The sequence below is a fragment of the Pan paniscus genome, chromosome 11, assembly GCF_029289425.2.
Source record: "Pan paniscus chromosome 11, NHGRI_mPanPan1-v2.0_pri, whole genome shotgun sequence".
NCBI classification, from domain to species: Eukaryota; Metazoa; Chordata; class Mammalia; order Primates; family Hominidae; genus Pan; species Pan paniscus.
In genome coordinates, this window is record NC_073260.2 from 9,201,421 (window position 1) to 9,218,609 (window position 17,189).

A 17,189-nucleotide genomic window follows, 5' to 3' on the forward strand; every position below is an offset into this window, starting at 1 on the left:
AAGCAAAGAGAACCTCGAAGACATTACGCTAAGAGAAATAAGTCAGTCACAAAAAGGTAAATACTGTATGATTCCAGATATATGAAATCTCTATAGTAGTCAGATTCACAAAGACAGCAGAACGGTGGTGGGCAAGGGGTGGGGGTAAGGAGCTGGAAGAAATAGAGAATTGTGGAATAGGCATAGAGTATCCATTTTTGCAAGATAAAGAGTTCTGGAGATCAGTGAATGTACTTAACATGACTGGACTGTACATGTAAAAGACAGTAAATTTTGGCCAGGCGCAGTGGCTCATGCCTGTAAATCCCAGCACTTTGGGAGGCTGAGGCAGGTGGATCACCTGAGGTCAGGATTTCGAGACCAGCCTGGCCAACATGGTGAAACCCCATCTCTACTAAAAATACAAAAATTAGCTGGGTGTGGTGGCACGTGCCTGTAGTCCCAGCTACTCAGGGGGCTGAGGCAGGAGAATCACTTGAACCAGGGAGTCAGAGGTTGCAGTCAGCCAAGACTGTGCCACTGCACTCCAGCCTGGCGACAGAGCGAGACTCCATCTCAAAAAAACAAAAACATTTGAGGCCAGGAGTTTGAGACCAGCCCAGGCTGGTCTCAATTAAAAAAAAAAAAAAAAAAGATCTGTGTGTGGTGGCACAAGCCTGTAGTCCTGGCTACTCAGGAAACAGGAGGATGACTTGAGCCCAGGAGTTTGAGGCTGCAATGAGCTATGATCATGCCTGTGAATAGCCACTGCACACTCCAGCCTGGGCAACTCTTTCATACTCTCAGTTCTGTTTTATTGATCTACATAGCTATACGTCTGCCAGTACTACACTCTCTTGATTACTGTAGCTTTGCAGTAAATTTTAAAACTGAGAAGTGGCCAGGTGTGGTGGCTCACACCTGTAATCCCAGCACTTTGGGTGGGCAGATAACCTGAGGTCAGGAGTTCGAGACCAGCCTAGCCAACATGGTGAAACCCCATCTCTACTAAAAATACAAAAATTAGCCGGGCGTGGTGGCACATGCCTGTAATCCCAGCTACTCGGGAGACTGAGGCAGGAATCACTTGAACCTAGAAGGCAGAGGTTGCAGTGTGCCAAGATTGTGCCACTGCACTCTAGCCTGAGCAACAGAGCAAGACTCCGTCTCAAAATAAACAAACAAACAAACAAACAAACAAAAAACCCCACTGAGAAGTGAGTTCATTAACTCTGTCCTTTTTTTCCCAACATTGTTTTTGCTATTCTTGATTCCTTATATTTGCATATGAGCTTCAGCTTGTGAATTTGTGCAAAGAAGCCATCTGGGATTTTGATAGAAATTACACTGAATTTGTAGATCAATTTGGGGAGTATTGTCATCTTAACAATATTGTCTTCCAATCCACGAATATGGGATGTCTTTCCATTTATTTAGGTTTTAATTTCTTTCAACATTTTATAGTTTTCACAGTATAAGTTTTGTAGCTGTTACATTTATTACTAAGTATTTCATTTTGTCGATGCTATTGTAAATGAAGTTCTTTTCTTTATTTTTGAACTGTTTATTTTGTATAGAAATACAATTGTTTTTTATCTTGATCTTGTACCCTCCTGGCTCACTTCTGTAATCTCTATACTTAACACAGAGGGCAAGCACTTTCGAAGAGTCACCCTGGCTAACACATGGCAAACAGGCTGGAAGCAGGGCAAGACTAGAAGCCTGGCTGCCAGCTGGCAGGTGGCTGGTGCTGTCATCTAGATGAGGGTGGCTGGCCTGGGCAGTAGCAGTGGGGACAGAAGTGGGTGGGCTTTAACCACAGGACGGGGTGGGGGTGGGGAGAGGGAAGCATCCAGGATAAGGGCCAGGTGGGTTTTTGTTTTGTTTTGTTTTGTTTTAACCAGGATCAGGGAGGAGCATGGTCATTTCATTTTGAAAGTATGGCTTTTGATGTCTCTTTAAAACAGGGTGGTTCACACCTGTAATCCCAGCGCCCCGAGGCAGGTGGATCACTTGAGGTCAGAGTTCGAGACCAGCTTGGCCAACAGGGTGAAACCGTGTGTCTACTAAAAATACAAAAAATTAGCTGGATGTGGTGGCGGGTGCCTGTAATCCCAGCTACTCGGGAGGCTGAGGCAGGAGAATCGCTTGAACCCAGGAGGTGGGGCTTGCAGTGAGCCAAGATCGTGCCACTGCACTCCAGCCTGGGTGACAAAGCGAGAGTCCGTCTCGGAAAAAAAAAAAAAAAAAAAAAAAAAGGACCAGCCCAGGAGGCAGCAGAATGAGCCATGAGGATCTCAGGACAGCGTTAGGCTGAAATAAACTCCTGGGTGTCAGCCAGGGAGTGGGAGAGACTGGGCAGGGCTAGAGCTGGGACAGAGCCCAGGACCCGGCACTAAAGGGTGGACACGAGCTGACCGTGGCCACACAGCTGAAGAACCTGGAAAACCACAGGAAGTTGAATTTGGTCGACGGAGCATATGAGGAGTGGTGGCGGGCATCTCAAGAGGGGAAGACTTTCCCACTGTGTTATAAGCTGCTAAAGTCAAGGAAGACAATAGTCAAGCCCCCAGAGGTTGCGAGTCACCCTAGCCAGACCGTGGCAGGGTGGAAACCAGCCCACAGTGCACCGGGGCGTCTGGAAGATGAAGCAGGGAAACTCAGAGAGCTCTTAAGGGGGACAGGGGCCTGCAGGTGTTTTTTTTGTTAGCTGCTTTTTGTTAATGGGAAAACTTGAACAAGCTTGATTGCTTCATGGAAGGAGCCAAGTGACATGCAAAGGGGAAAGATGCAGAGTAAGGGGACCGAGGGACAGCGAGATGGCTGCAAAGGTGGAGGGAAGAAGTGAGTGGGAAGGGAGGAGACGCGGTCCCGCGGCTCAGCTGTGCCCCATGGCTTTGCCCCGTGCTTGCTCCCCTCCCCAGTACTGTTCTCTCCCGTGTGGCACAGCCAGGCTTACTCCTCATTTCATCTGCAGCCCTGCCCATACCAGCGTGTGCTGAACGATGTTGAACCTTAGGCGACGGGGGCCAACTGGAACCAGGGCTCTGAGTGACAGAGACGCAGTTATGTCTAACGACATACGCTAGAATGGCTGATGCAGGGCGCAAGCTCAATTCCTGCAGATGTGTGTTAATGAGCAGCTCCCTCATTTTTGCAAAGGTCAGCATTCCTTTGGCAAACTGGGAAGGAGCAGTTTAAGGTGCAGCTCCCAAGTGGGTCACACCGACCCCCCAACATCCAGTTCCCAACTGCTAAGCGTGCTTCTCTTCGTGGGGGTGGGCGGGCCAGTGCCGAGGGGCTCAGGACGGATTCTCAGAAACGCCCCACCATGCAGGTGGCTTACGGGAGGGCAAAGCCAATGCCAGCCTCCAGGAAGGAAGTCTGCGCTTTCTTTCCTTAGGGTAAGCACTTACCCAGCCTCCTTGTTACTTAGCCTGAGGGAGTCTACAGCTACCAATCTGCCGACCTGACAGATTCCTGGTGAAGGGCAGGCCACCCAAAGGCAGCTGCGAAAATTAAGGAGCCTGGGTAGGGGCAGGGAGGATCTACCCAGGGTCCTGGGGCCTGGGAGCAATAGGCTCTTCTCAGAAACACATATTGGGGCCAATATCTGCTCTGGATTTAGCCTGCACTGCCTGTTTTATCAGAACAAGCAGAAATCCCCCGGCCTCTCGAAGATCAGGACCCAATTATTTCTCTGACTTCAAGAGTTTGCCTACCAGACTAGAGTTGTTGACCGCTATGTTTTTCCAGCTGCCAATCAGAGTGGACCAGCCGGAGATGACCAATCACATGACAAGACTCCTGCACAAAAGGAAGAAATGAGATGCTGCAGCTGAGGAGGGCGGCCAACCTGGGAGGCATCTGGCTCCCCTGACAATGCCTGCCGATCGCCAAGCTGGCTTCCAGACCTCCTGGGACAGAACTGTTCCTCCCAGGACGCTGGTGTAGGTTCAAGTCCAGTTGATATTTACTAAGCAACTGCAATGCCCAGGCCTGTTCCAGTGCTGCAGAGAGTAAGTGCTTATGGGTGCTTATATTCAGAGTAAGTCAATACACCAGCTTCGTATGACCTGCGTCTTCGGGGCCAGCAGGGCAGGTTGGCCTCCTCAGCCTCACACTGGAGCTCCTGGCTGGCTGGTGTCTGCGGTCAGGACCCTAGTGATGGGAGGCTCAGCAAACAGAGGAGGCAGAGGGGCTGTTCTGAAATGACCTTGAAACGACCTATCACCCTCAGAGGTGGTCTTACTGAAGTCCAGCCCACCACAGGCACTGAAGGGCTCTCATTTGCTGAGCCCTTGCTTTGCGCCAGGCGGCTCTTCCTCTGCCGACACTGATCAAAGGAGGGTGCGAGGCTCAGCTACTGAAGCCGGGGTCAGACTTGCGGGCGTGGGCTTTTCTAATGCCAAACCCACGGGCGCCAAGGCTTCTCAAGCTCATCCTGTCAGCCCCTGAATTTCTAACTGGCAAAGCTCCACGCTAGCGGTGGGGGAAGAAGGAGCCAGAGAGACCTGAACTGCAAGGGGACCCCAAGTGGGATGGTTCAGGGGAGCAGCAGGACAGCCAGGCCCCTGCCAGCACCCGCCTGCGGTCTCTCACCTGGTCCCCATTGCAATGCCTCCTGGCAGGACAGAGCCGCTGACTTCTGTCCCATAAGAGCTGTGTGCAAGGTGGGTCCTTGTCTGTGTCACCAGCTGAAGACTGACCCAAGACTCGGGAAGAGAACTGGGTTGGATCTGTTCTCAGTGTGGTCCAGATCTGCCATGTTGGCACCAGCTGGGAGTGTGTTAGCAATGCCAACTCTCAGGCCCCCCAGGAACTCTGTTGGGGATTCGGGTGCTTGCTGTTTGAGGACCACTGGATTAGATATCAGCAAGGTCCTTCCCGAGTCTTTTCTCAGCTGTCCCCTTCTCGAGTTGCCTTGGCATCTCTCATCCTGGGTTCTGAATCCTGGACTCCCCACTCTCAGGACACCCCATGCCTCCTACTCATGCTTTGCGGCACAGGCAAGGCCTCCAGAAAGAGCTGCAGGTGGGGCATGGCCACTAACTGGGAAACCTTGGCCATGGACAGGGATTCTCTCTCCTTCTCATTCTGAAATCCTACGATCTGGTGAACTGAGGTTCATGCTCACTTTTTTTTTTTTTTTAAGACAGAGTCTCACTCTGTCACCCAGGCTGAAGTGCAGTGGTAGGATCTCGGTTCACTGCCAACCTCCACCTCTGGGGTTCAAGCAATTCTCCTGCCTCAGCCTCCCGAGGAGCTGGGGCTACAGGAACGCACCACCACACCCGGCTAATTTTTGTAGTTTTTAGTACAGACAGCGTTTTGCCATATTGCTCAGGCTGGTCTTGAACTCTTGACCTCAGGTGATCCGCCTGCCTCGGCCTCCCAAAGTGTTGGGATTACAGGCGTGAGCCACTGCACCTGGCCCATGCTCACATTTTTATAAGCACAACGGCAGTAACCAACAGAGCCATTTTTCTGAGGCCTTCCTGCGCCCGGCACTGGGCCAAGCCCTTGACTTAATCCTTATTATCCCAACAAGGTTGGAGTCAGCAGGCCTGGGTTCTTGTCTCAGCTCTGACACCTACTAGCTAAGGGGAAAAAGGGGAAGGATGTGGGTGGGCAGTGGCAGAACCTTCTTTAGGCCCCAGTTTTTGCGTTTTGAAGGCAGGGCTTTGGAGGGATGAATCACAAATCAGTATGCTGTGTGAAAGCAGCCAGACACGAAAGAGGGCACCCGGCGCAGTTTCATTCACATGAAGTTCTAGACGAGGCAAATGAGACTACGCTGGAATCAGAGCCGGGGCTGCGGTAGTTTCAGAAAGGGGGCAGTTTGGACCGGGAAGGGGCAAAAGGGGGCTGCGTGGGGTGACGGGCACGTTCCATCTTGATTGTGGTGGAGGCCACAGGACCGTACATCCATTTGTCAAAACGCAACAAACTGTACATTTAAAAAGGATGGATTCTACTGTAGGTCAAATATGCCTCAGTTTAAAACATTCTTAGTAAAATATGGGCTTTGGAACTGAATGACTTCTAAAAATGCTTTGAGTTTAAAATCCTGGATTTCTCTGCTTCCAACATGGGGTAACCCAGAGCTATTGCTAACCGATGCAGGAGAAGGTGCATTCGCGCCTGTCACAGTGCGGGCTCTGCGCCAGGCCTGCCATCTCCCCTCAAATGGCAGCAGTGCCCCGACACTGGTTCACAAGGCATCGCCCGCCTCCAGCGTAAGCAGGACAGCGGCAACCTACAACCGGTTTTCAGTTATCTGGGTCTTAACTGCGCTGCCACAGATCGGCTAAGATGCCTGGAACTTCTCTAGTAGGTGTCACTATTGTCAGTAGGAGCTGGTGGGAGGCAGTTAACTAATTTAATGAACAAAAATCACAAAGAAAAAAATTATGAGAGGGAGGTGGAGGAGAGAAAGCACCAGGAGCCGGCGACTCCCTGCATCTCATACACACACGGTTCTGCCAGATAATCTTTATTTTACACATTTGCAACACGGCAAGAGAATTCACCCCGTACATCACCATGATCGGATCCCCCACCCATTATACGTTGTATGTTTACATAAATACTCTTCAATGATCATTAGTGTTTAAAAAAAAATACTGAAAACTCCTTCTGCATCCCAATCTCTAACCAGGAAAGCAAATGCTATTTACAGACCTGCAAGCCCTCCCTCAAACGAAACTATTTCCGGATTAAATATGTCTGACTTCTTTTGAGGTCACACGACTAGGCAAATGCAATTTACGATCTGCAAAAGCTGTTTGAAGAGTCAAAGCCCCCATGTGAACACGATTTCTGGACCCTGTAACAGTATCTTACGTGCTTCAAAGGCTGACCTTCTGGAGGCTCACCGCCTCATCTGGCTGCTTCCTCCAAAATCCAAAACCTTGCCTCAAAATGAGCTGTCCTGTGGGTGAGTTGGCTGTTCTGTTTCATTCTGACCATTCTGACTCTGCCCAGAACGCCGTCCCACCTGCAGACACCCTGCTGCCAGAACTCCAACAGGTCCCCGAGGTAGCGAGGCCAAGCCATGCCCATTCACTCCTGCACCATCTCAGTGTGCTCCCTCACACAGGGCCTGAGATGTGTGGGGCCCATGGCCTGGCAGTGAACCATCTAAAAGCATTGTCTGTTTTTCAAGCATAAACCACGCAGAGAGGCTCAGATGCATCACTGGGCTACAGAAGTGGCCTCTGGGGAATCTGGAGTATGTTCAGCCTGCGGACCAATAACTACGTTCCAGGTGGTGACAAGTATTAGCGCCAACTCAGGTAGATGCCTTTTAAAAACGCCCTGCCAGAAACACCCTAGGGAAAACTGGAGTGAAGAGCGGGTCTTTCAGAACATTTGGTACGTTCTGGATGAATATCTTTTTGATATACCAAGAGGTATCAAGTCAAAGTCTCACTTCTATAGCGAGGAAGCCATTAACTTGCTGAATCCTAAAGGGAAGAATCAAGCCGCAGGCCACAGGCATCCTGGACTTAGCTTACGTGAGTCTTACAAGGCCAGGGGCGGGTCAGAGAAAAGCAGAGGGGTGAAGTGTGGAGTGTGGAAGCAGGGGTGCAGGAGTGTGCTAGATCTGTTTCCTTTGAAGTACAGCAGCTTGGCAGCATGAAGCATGAGTTGTTCCACTGTTCTACTGGGTGTATGGAGCTGGGCCAACAACCTCAGCAGACTATCTAATGTTCTAAGAGCCTTCCTCAAAGAAAATGTTTCAGGACGGGGGAGAAGGCCAGAAGGCATCTGCAATTCCAACAGGCATCGCTATGCTCTTCCTTGGTCTGTAAGGACTGGATGCCTGGAGTAGACTGTTTTAAGTACCAAAACAAGACACCCATTTTAGTGTGGAGGAAGACCAGCCTATATGGCCCAGAGCAATAATATTTGGCATGAGTATGCCACTCTTGAGAAAATTCTCCTTAGCTTAGAAAATGCATCTTTCACACAGCTGCTGGGAGAAAACGCTGCAATGCACCAAAGCCTTTAGCCCGTGTACCCAGAATGAGCCTATGTGGGATCAATAGGCACGGGGAGAAAGACGGCAGAGAAGGGAAGAGGAGGGAGGAGGAGGGAAGGAGGAGGAGAAAGAGGTGGAGGAGGGAGGAGGAGCGGAAGGGGAAGGGGGAGGGGTAAGGGCGAGGGCAGAGGAGGAGGGGGAGGGGATGGGGAAGGGGGAAGGGCGAGGGCAGAGGAGGAGAGAAGAGGGAGGGAGGCTGTGGAATGAGAGACAGCAGAGACGGCGATGAGGTCATCATGCAGGAGGAAATCTCACCCACACGAGGTGGACTTACGGGGCTGTGTGCTGCCTGGGCAGGCTGGACATGTCCAGGGCGGGGAAACCCTGGATATTTCACTCTAAAGTGGTTTCTTGAAAGAAAACTCAACTGACTCAGGCCATGAGCATCTTTTACACTGAAGCAAGCATCTCCTCACAAGTGCCTCCTACAAGTCACTAGAGTCATATTCAACATTACAAAATGCAGTGCTACTTAAATTTTAAAGCACTGAGGGACCAAGAAATGGGCTGATCAAGTCCTTGGCCACTCACTGTTAAGAGCCAGGATTTACAGATCAATGACTGTTCCTATTGTCCAAGAAATAATTTTCTAGCAAAGCATACACACTTTATTAAATTTCACAGCCGGCAGCGCTTTCAGTCCACAACAGATTTCTCAAAGGAAACATGGGTATTTTGCGTAGGCAGAAACAGTGAGGAGTACAAAGCAAAGCTATAAATACCACCAATGGTTCTGCTATGTGCATCCGATATTTTTTGCCCGATCGCTGAAATACTGCAAGGGCTTAACCATTCAAACACCGCGTGACAACCAACCCAGTGGACTGTGAAACTCAGGCTGCAGGAGGGTGGCTTGTCAGCTGGTGAAGCCACTTGGCTTTGGACTCCATTGGTCATCTTTACACAAGAGCAGAGATGAACGGTGGGTCACGGCTATGACGTGAAGGAGAAAGAGAAGACACACTCACAGAACAGGATGGAGAGCTTCAATAATTTTTTAAAACTTGGAACCACCACCCGCTTTCTCAATCTTGGGCTGGGGTTTTGACTTTTCTTGATCATCAATCTGACTTGAAGCCTTTTACCAGTTACAATACAGACATGGCCAGATGACCTGCTTGTTAGGAAGGCTGTGGCCATCTTTGTTTCTGAAACAGTCTTATCTCATCTGTCCACTGCTGCTCTGGAAGGGTCAGGACCAGCACTGCAGACACTCGGCCATGCTGTGAGTGAGCCCAGACATACGCGTGGAATCTGAACACCCAACGCTGGCGTTCCCGTGCCAGTCTGAGGGCTGCGGCTCCAGCGCTTGTCCACACACACGCCTGCCTCTCTCTAGTTCCTCCACTGCCTGGCTTCCTTGCTTGCAAAACCCAGCATGTGAAATGAGGACACCTCCACGGAGACCCTTCCGAGCAGGGAGGTTTCATCACACCTTTCGTTCTTGCCAAGGAGTCTATCGCCTCATCCACAACATCTGCTTGCGGGAGAAACAGCAAATGTGTCCCTCTGAGGGAAGGACTGAGGAGGGCTTTGGTAGTCACAGATTGAGACACATTTCTGCGAAAACTGGTATTATGTTTCTGCACAGGAAAACAAAGTGTTAAAAATATTCCCATCCTCCCTCCAACTCTCTTCTGTCACACAGTCCCAAGTGAACTTGAAAAAGGTCCAGAAGTGAACACTTAGGGTGCATTTACCCTTCTCCTGAAGATGGGAAGACACATGGATGCTTGCCTAAAATATCTGCCGAGAGGTGAGCAGCTGTGGCCTGGGAAGGCGCTTGCTCTTCCTCCACATCAGCCAGAAGGCAGATCGCACCTTCAGAGAACCCTACAGAACCCAGATGGCGAATCAAAGTGCAGAAAAAGAACACCCGCTTCCTCATTAGTCATTTAGGAAGATAAGACAGCATGGGACAGGGAGAACAACTATGTTCTGAATGGAGACTTTTTCAGGTTCCCAAACCTGGGACAGTGAGTGTGACCCCACATCCTGTGGTTTCTGCCTGACCCTTCTAAGCCAGAGGTGAGAAAACAACTCCCAGAGACCACGACTCTCACCCCCGGAGGTACCTGTTCCCCTGCAGGTGTGGCTCTCTGACAACCCCCAGGCAGGGGTGGGCTCCAGCTTTTGGAAGCAACCCTACCTAGCTGGCCCCCCAAGCATTAAGAAGCTTCCCTGATGGGGCCATGTTTTGGTCTCCTTTTAAGCCCTCAGTCACAATGGACCTTCTGAGCTTGTCCTACTATTGAGATGATTTTCTCTCTGAGTTGCAGTACTGCTCAATTTAGGTGGCTACCTGTGTTCATTCAAGCTCTGGAAGTGTGGAAGGGAACTTAATCATTGAGTTTCTGTGAAATATTTTGCCATCCTAAAATCCCTGAGAGTGAAACTGTTGAATCATGCTTTCTTCACATACATACTCTTGGACTATGGGGACCAAGTCTGTTGAATTCATCTATTTAGAAATCCTACTAGCCTACAGGAAAAGCTTTTTAATGGGGATGATTTGCTTGGACTTAAGTATTTGCTTAAATACTACCTATTCTGCCCCCAGCTGCTCCTTAAGGAAAACTTTCCATTTCCCCCAAAATTCTGATCAAACACAACAAAGCCACAAGCATGAAGGGAAGCCAGACAGTGCTGCTCTGGGCTGTCAGGGAGTGGATGTCCAGGCAACGCCACAGGATAATGCTTTTTGAACTTAAAAATACATTTCTTTCCATCCATCAGGCAACATCTCAGTCAGAAAATCACCTCCCACCACCTGTGCTGTGCCACAGGGCACGATTCTGACAGCGACATCACAGCCTTCTTTTCCTGTTGGAAAGAAGACCACTGGGCCTCAGGAGCTGCTGTCCTGGTCACTCTCAGCATCTGGAATAAGGGTCTGGGGCAAAGCCGAGGGCAGGAATCCTGGGGCAGGTGCTACATCCTAAACTGGGTTTTGACTTTGCTTTCCAAAGTCACCTGTTTTCATTCATTTTTGTCTCCCAAACAGGCAATGGCACTCTCCCTGCCCTTCTTCTTAAGTCCCAGGGTCCTCAGTAGACATTTCCTAAAGCATCAGACAGACACCTCGCACCCTCCTTCCCCCTCCACCAGCCGTCCTTGCTACACTTCCCCACACATGGGGTCACAACTGCATACACCTTAGAGCTCCGAAATGAAGAAGAAAAAAAGAAACCTAAATTAAAAATGAATTCTTCCTTTTCTCTTCCTCTCCTCCTCCCTGTGCCCACCCTCCCATTCCCGCCTGAAAGAGGATCCAGCTGCCTCTAAACAGCCACAGATCGTTTCCATAAAAGAGAGTACAAAATCAGGTTTCCGCGGCACTGTGCTCCAGCCATGTGCCCTGGTGTCACTGTCGGAGGTGCCAATAGTTCACTGTAGGAGCTGCTCCTGCTGTCCAATAGGACTATGAATAAGTTAACAGTTTCCTTGGACAGTGCCATCCTCAGGGTCGGCTCTGTCACACGGCGCCTTCCCACTCGCCCTGGGGCTCCACGGAGCCGTTGGTCACCTTCTTGACTTTCTTCATACTTTCCATCACCCCAGATGTTGTCACACTGAACAAGGAAAGAAAAAACAATTAGGAACATCTCACAGTCTCTTAGTAAAAGGCCATCTCTGCCACAGCACGGTGGTTAGGACTGATGATGGGTGTTGGTTTTTGAAACAGACAAAATCTAAGTGTGATTCCTGGTCCGTTCCTTACTAGCTGTGTAACCTTGGCCAAGTCACTTGACCTCTCTGTGCTTAAGTAATTCTCACTTTCCAGAACTGTCATGAGGAAAAATGAGATTCTCCAGAGTGCCTAATCAATAAACACCAGCCATCATTATCACAATCATCATGAATCTTTTTGTCACAGCTTGCAGAATTTTTGTGGCGCACAGATATGTGATAGTTACGCTTATGAGACTGAAATCTGACTCTTAATGGACATTCAGAAAAGAAAGCTAATTAGCCAACCAGACATTTTTAATAAGCAGCCACAATGGATCATTTCTGAGCCAGGGGACAGAACCACAGGTTTAGAGGAACCTTCCAGGATCAAAGATTCTTTGGCCACTATAGACAGAGAACTGGCTGCTTTCTGCTAGCTGGGGCTGGGCCATGTGGCTGTGCCTCAGCGCGTGGCCTCTGCCTCCACTCTGTGAGCTCCCGGGGCTCTGTCTCTGAGGAGGCCCCATGGAGCCATTCGTTGAAATCAAGGATTAAAAATGGAAGATCGCTGGTCTCGCAGGGCATGAGGAGCTGAGCAAGGCAGCCCTTTCCATTAGAAGGAATCACATGCATGGGCCCCACCTTCTCAAGAGGATAATCTCTTGCCTCACAGAAGGTGAGCTGGTCTATGAGGGAACTGGGCGGCTCTGTGAGTAGCAGGAGAACTAGGCAGAGATACTGGGTGTCAAAAGCCGCTTGGCCCAGCATCTTCCCTGCATGCGAGGAAACAATGAGGATTTATGCTCCCCCATGGTGGACCAAAAGAAATTTCCTCATCAGTAAAATAAATTCAATCAACTCAACAGGCTCTTTCCAAGGACCCAACCCATCCCTCTGCCAACTACCTAACCCCTTCCCCTACAAATGGCGACACAGTGGCCGTATATGTGACCCATCTAGAGTGCATGCAGCTGGACCTCATGGTAAGTAAATGTTTGTATGGGGTAAGGGAAGAAAACTTCCCCCTCTTCTTCATCTCTTCATTCTTGCCATTATGGTGCTACCAGGCCCAGGCTCAAAGAATCCCCCGAGCCGGAACCTTTCTCAAACGAGTTCTTTAGACTCACAGGTTATTTGTACTTATGGCAAAGTTGGGACAAGGTATGTGGCCAGATCCCATAGATGCTATAAGTGACTCTAAAAGCATCCCCTAAGACGAAAATGCCTCAGCTGAAGCCGCCCAGCGTCACTTCCGGCCAGCTGTCTTGTGTCTCAGGCCTGGCCTCTTTAGGAAGACACTTGCCCCAGGAGGGATCCATGTGCACAGGGCTGCTCCTGAAGGGACCTTCTCTAGACGGGGATGCAGGAGGTAGGGCCTTTGCATGAGCCAGAGAAGCCCCTGCCCCAAGCCACGTAGCAGCCCCCATGCCTCTCCACAGCGACTGAGACCACAAAGAAATGCGACCCCACGTCTTCCAGAAACACTCCAGTAATCACACAGCTGTCCTGTGGTTACCGCATCTTGTTAAAAAAGGACAAAGAGTTCAATGCACGTTGATTCTAAGAGGCAAAGCGCATTCACTGTGACCCAGGTATGGGCCTGACGGCAGACTTGGGAGAAACATTTTCTCCCTTTCTTTCTCTAAGAAAATACTCCTTTCCACATGGTGGGCCAAGTGAGAAAACAACTTTTATTCTTCAAGACAGGCCTCATGCTAGGTCATCAAGGAAAAAGAAGTGGTCTTATTGCTCTTAGGAGCCCACAGCCCAGGAGAAGAGATGGTCTTCCACAGCAACCCTGCAAAGCCACTTCCAACAGAGACAGGAGTGCTGGGAACCGGGTTCGGTGATGGCTCGGGCTGAGAAGAATCCCTCTGCTGGGGAACCGGGGAAGCCAGGAAGCCCGTCATGAGATGCAGAGGATCTGGCCCACAAGATGGGTGGGAGGTCAGGGGAGTTTCCAAAAAGAAGAAATGTAACAGGCAAAAAGCATGAAGGAAAAACCCAGGACATTTCCCAGGGCAGTCAGGGAGTGCTAAGTATTTGCAGTGTGTGTATGTGTATGTGTATATATATATAAATATATAAAATATATATATATTTTTTTTTTTATTTGATTTTTTGAGATGAAGTCTTGCTCTGTCACCCAGGCTGGAGTGCAGTGGCGCCATCTCGACTCACTGCAACCTCCGTCTCCTGGGTTCAAGTGATTCTCGTGCCTCAACCTCCCAAGTAGCTGGGATTATAGGTACATGTCCCCATGCCCAGCTAATTTTTGTATTTTTGGTAGAAATGGGGTTTCACCATGTTGGCGAGACTGGTCTCAAACTCCTGACCTCAGGTGATCCACCTGCCTCGGCCTCCCAAAATGCTGGGATTACAGGCATGAGCCACTGCACCCAGCCTACAGCAAATATATTTTAATACATCCAGCCAGTCTGGGAAGGAGAGTGGCAGGGAGAGAACCGGGGCGGACACAGGACGGCAGGGTTGTTGAGGGCCCAGTCTGCCTGGTCACCCAAGGATGGCCCTGATTCTTACTCTGGTGGTTCTCAGCCCTGCCTCCTGCTCAGGCTGCCCTGGGGAGTGAGAAAAGCACAGATCCTGAGCCCAAGGGGTGAGAATCAGAGTCTCCAGGGGTGCGGCCAGGAAACCGGCACTGCAAAAACACTCTACAGGTGATTCTAGAGCCCAGGAGAATGGACAGGAAGGGCTGGGCACACCTGTATTCCCAGGGCAGCTCACGCCTGCATTCCCAGCACTTTGGGCGGCTGAGGCGGGAGGATTGCTTAAGCCCAGCAATTTGAGACCAACATGGCAAAACCCTATCTCTACAAAAAAATACAAAAACATTAGCTGGGCATGGTGGCATTCATCTGTGGTCCCAGCTATTAAGGAGGCTGAGGTGAAAGGATTGCCTGAGCCCGGGGAGCTCAAGCCTGCAGTGAGCTGTGATAGTGCCACTGCACTCCAGCCTGGGTGACAGAGTGAGACCCTGTCTCCAGGGGAATAGAAGGATGGACAGGAAGGGGAGAGGATCGGGAGTGAAGAGGTCAGCCACCACAAAGCCCAGGCACGAGAGAAAGAGGCGGGGTGGGGCTGGGGTGAGAGGCACAAAGTGAGGCCTACAGGACGTTCCGCATGGGCTGAGGAAGAGGGAGGTGGTTCAGCCATGGCTGCAGGAGACTGGGTGGATGTCCGTATCACCAAGGCCTATAGGGAACAACGGGGAGAGGCGAGCGTGGTGTGATGCAGGAAGACTGTGGCTTCAAGGCTGAGGTGACGCGGAGCAGGAGGACAGGGCACCTGGCATTCGGGAGGGGCCGGGGGCACTGAGGGGGCAGCAGGGGCAACCCTGGGCTTGGGTGACTCCTGGGAGTGCGAAGAGGGAGAACGGGAGTAAGGGTGTGTGGTAGCGCGGGAGGTTGTCACAGGCAGGGCGGGTGACAGGGATCTTCAGTGTGTGGCCAGGACTGGGAGTGGCAGAAGTGAACTCAAGGAGAGGAAGAAACCTGATGGCAGATGCCCAGGGTGGGGTAGGCGCTACATCCCGTTCCCCCAGCAAACCTCCGGGAAGCTGAAGGGACACCTGGGGCCCCCACGATGTGAGGAAACCTGGCTAGCCCCCTGCAGACAGGGCGCCCGCAACGCTCCTGGAAGCTCAGGCTCTGCAGCAGTGAGAAGAGAGACCTGGGTCAGATGAACACCCAAAAGCCTCCCTGGCAGGAACACACGGCGGTGGGGCTTCAGCAGCTTCACAGCCACCTCACTAGGTGTCCTAGTTTTGGTGCAGACACTTAAGGGACCGAACAGCTGAAGGGCCAACATCCGACCGCCGCAGATAAGCGTTCTTTCCTTGACATCTGAACAGTAACCCCCTTTCCTTGCAAAGCCCCAAGTCTCTGTGCTTGCAACCAAAAGTGCCAAATGGGACACAGGTTCCTTCTGCCACACAAGACTGCAATCAAATGTGGCTTGGGCCTAAATGGTCCACGGATACATGCGTTTTTTTTTTTTTTTTCTTTTTTGAGACGGAGTTTCACTCTCATTGCCCAGGCTCGAGTGCAGTGGTGTGATCTCAGCGCACTGCAACCTCCGCCTTCCAATTTCAAGAGATTCTCCTGCTTCAGCCTCCCGAGTAGCTGGGATTACAGGTGCCTGCCACCACACCCAGCTAATTTTTGTATTTTTAGTAGAGATGGGGTTTCACCATGTTGGCCAGGTGGTCTTGAACTCCTGACCTCGTGATCTGCCTGTCTCGGCCTCCTAAAGTGCTGGGATTACAGGCATGAGCCACTGCACCCAGCCGATATATCCATTTCTATAACTAAAAAGTGTTTTCTGGACTGGAAATGTGGGGAGACCTGGTGAAGAGACAAGTCTATTAGTCCCCAATCCCCATCTCCACACTCGTTCCTCGCCCACATGAAAGAACACAGGCAGTGGTGAAAGGTGAACAGCAACCATGAACGAGGACAGCGTTCTGGAATGGGAACCCCAGGGAGAAAACCTCCTGGCCCAGGAACCCACACCAAACATTTCCTTCCACTCTCACTCCTCAAGATGACAGAAGTAATTCAGATCATTGAGGATACCCACAGCCTAGGAGGCAGCTACCAAGTCTGATAATTGAAATCGCATCCAATACTTTTTAACTTGCTGATTATTGACCGGTAACTTCTGTTGCCAAAACTGGTAGGCCTAAAGAGAGATGGTCAAAGAAACAGAAGGGGAAAGAGAGAGAAAGTCAGTGTTACTTTGGACTGTGCCCTCATACCCAGGCCCAGAGAGAGAAGCTGTGTCAGGCCTGGTGGGGTAATGGCTGCACAGAGGGCAGCCGCGTGGGCCGCGTTGTCAGAGAGAAAACAAGCACCAAAACAAAATTTAAAAAAAATTGCTGCCATGAAACAAAAATACCTTCATAATGCATCCAGGCTCCAAGATGTAATGGCTGAGGGAAAGGATGTGGGAAGCGGGAACCTCCCATTACCACTGTGGAGTACAATGCAGTAAAGGAGACGATGCTGCGACCCAGCCACTCGGCTTCTAGCCGCCTACCCAAAGAACCCCGTGTTATGTGGACGGACCAAGCCAAAGGCTCCTAGCAGGGGAATGATAAACACACCACGTTTTAGGTTATTTCCTGATGCTGCTGGTTACCAGCCTGACATGTGTGCCTCTTCAACCAACAGACACTTGCTCAGATCCTGCTACTTCTAGGAAAGGCACAGCTGATGGGCCTTCTGCACTCCTCTCCACTGTTTAGAAGGAGGCGTTTCTTCCTGTGCATGGGGAGATGCTGTTTGGTGCCCATTGGCAGGACCTGCCTTCCTTTACTGTTGCCGTGGAGCTGAGCACAGAGAGCTGTCCCATGCTGCCTGACCCGCTGACAGCCAAGCAGAGCCTAGCATGGGCCGAGTCTCAGCCTCTGAATTGGGAAGAATTCAAAGGCTGCCAGGGCTGGGGGCAGAACACTTGATACCAGTGAACC

At 50.7% G+C, this 17,189-nt stretch overlaps 2 protein-coding genes across 3 annotated transcripts in view; one reads left to right on the plus strand and one right to left on the minus strand.

Moving 5' to 3' along the window:
- Window positions 1–4,369: 4,369 nt before the first annotated feature.
- LOC103786758 (uncharacterized) lies at window positions 4,370–5,755 on the plus strand. Its single transcript, XM_034929783.3, has one exon. It carries the CDS (start codon window positions 4,521–4,523, stop codon window positions 5,295–5,297), a length of 777 nt encoding a protein of 258 aa, XP_034785674.2. The 5' UTR covers window positions 4,370–4,520; the 3' UTR covers window positions 5,298–5,755.
- Window positions 5,756–6,459: 704 nt separating this feature from the next.
- GPR107 (G protein-coupled receptor 107) overlaps window positions 6,460–17,189 on the minus strand; it is an 87,827-nt gene continuing 77,097 nt past the window's right edge. For both annotated transcript variants that reach the window (XM_008975931.4, XM_008975930.4), the window contains one exon: window positions 6,460–11,598. In XM_008975931.4, the coding sequence (XP_008974179.1) occupies window positions 11,502–11,598 (97 nt within the window). In that variant the 3' untranslated portion in view covers window positions 6,460–11,501. The remainder of the gene's footprint in view (window positions 11,599–17,189) is intronic.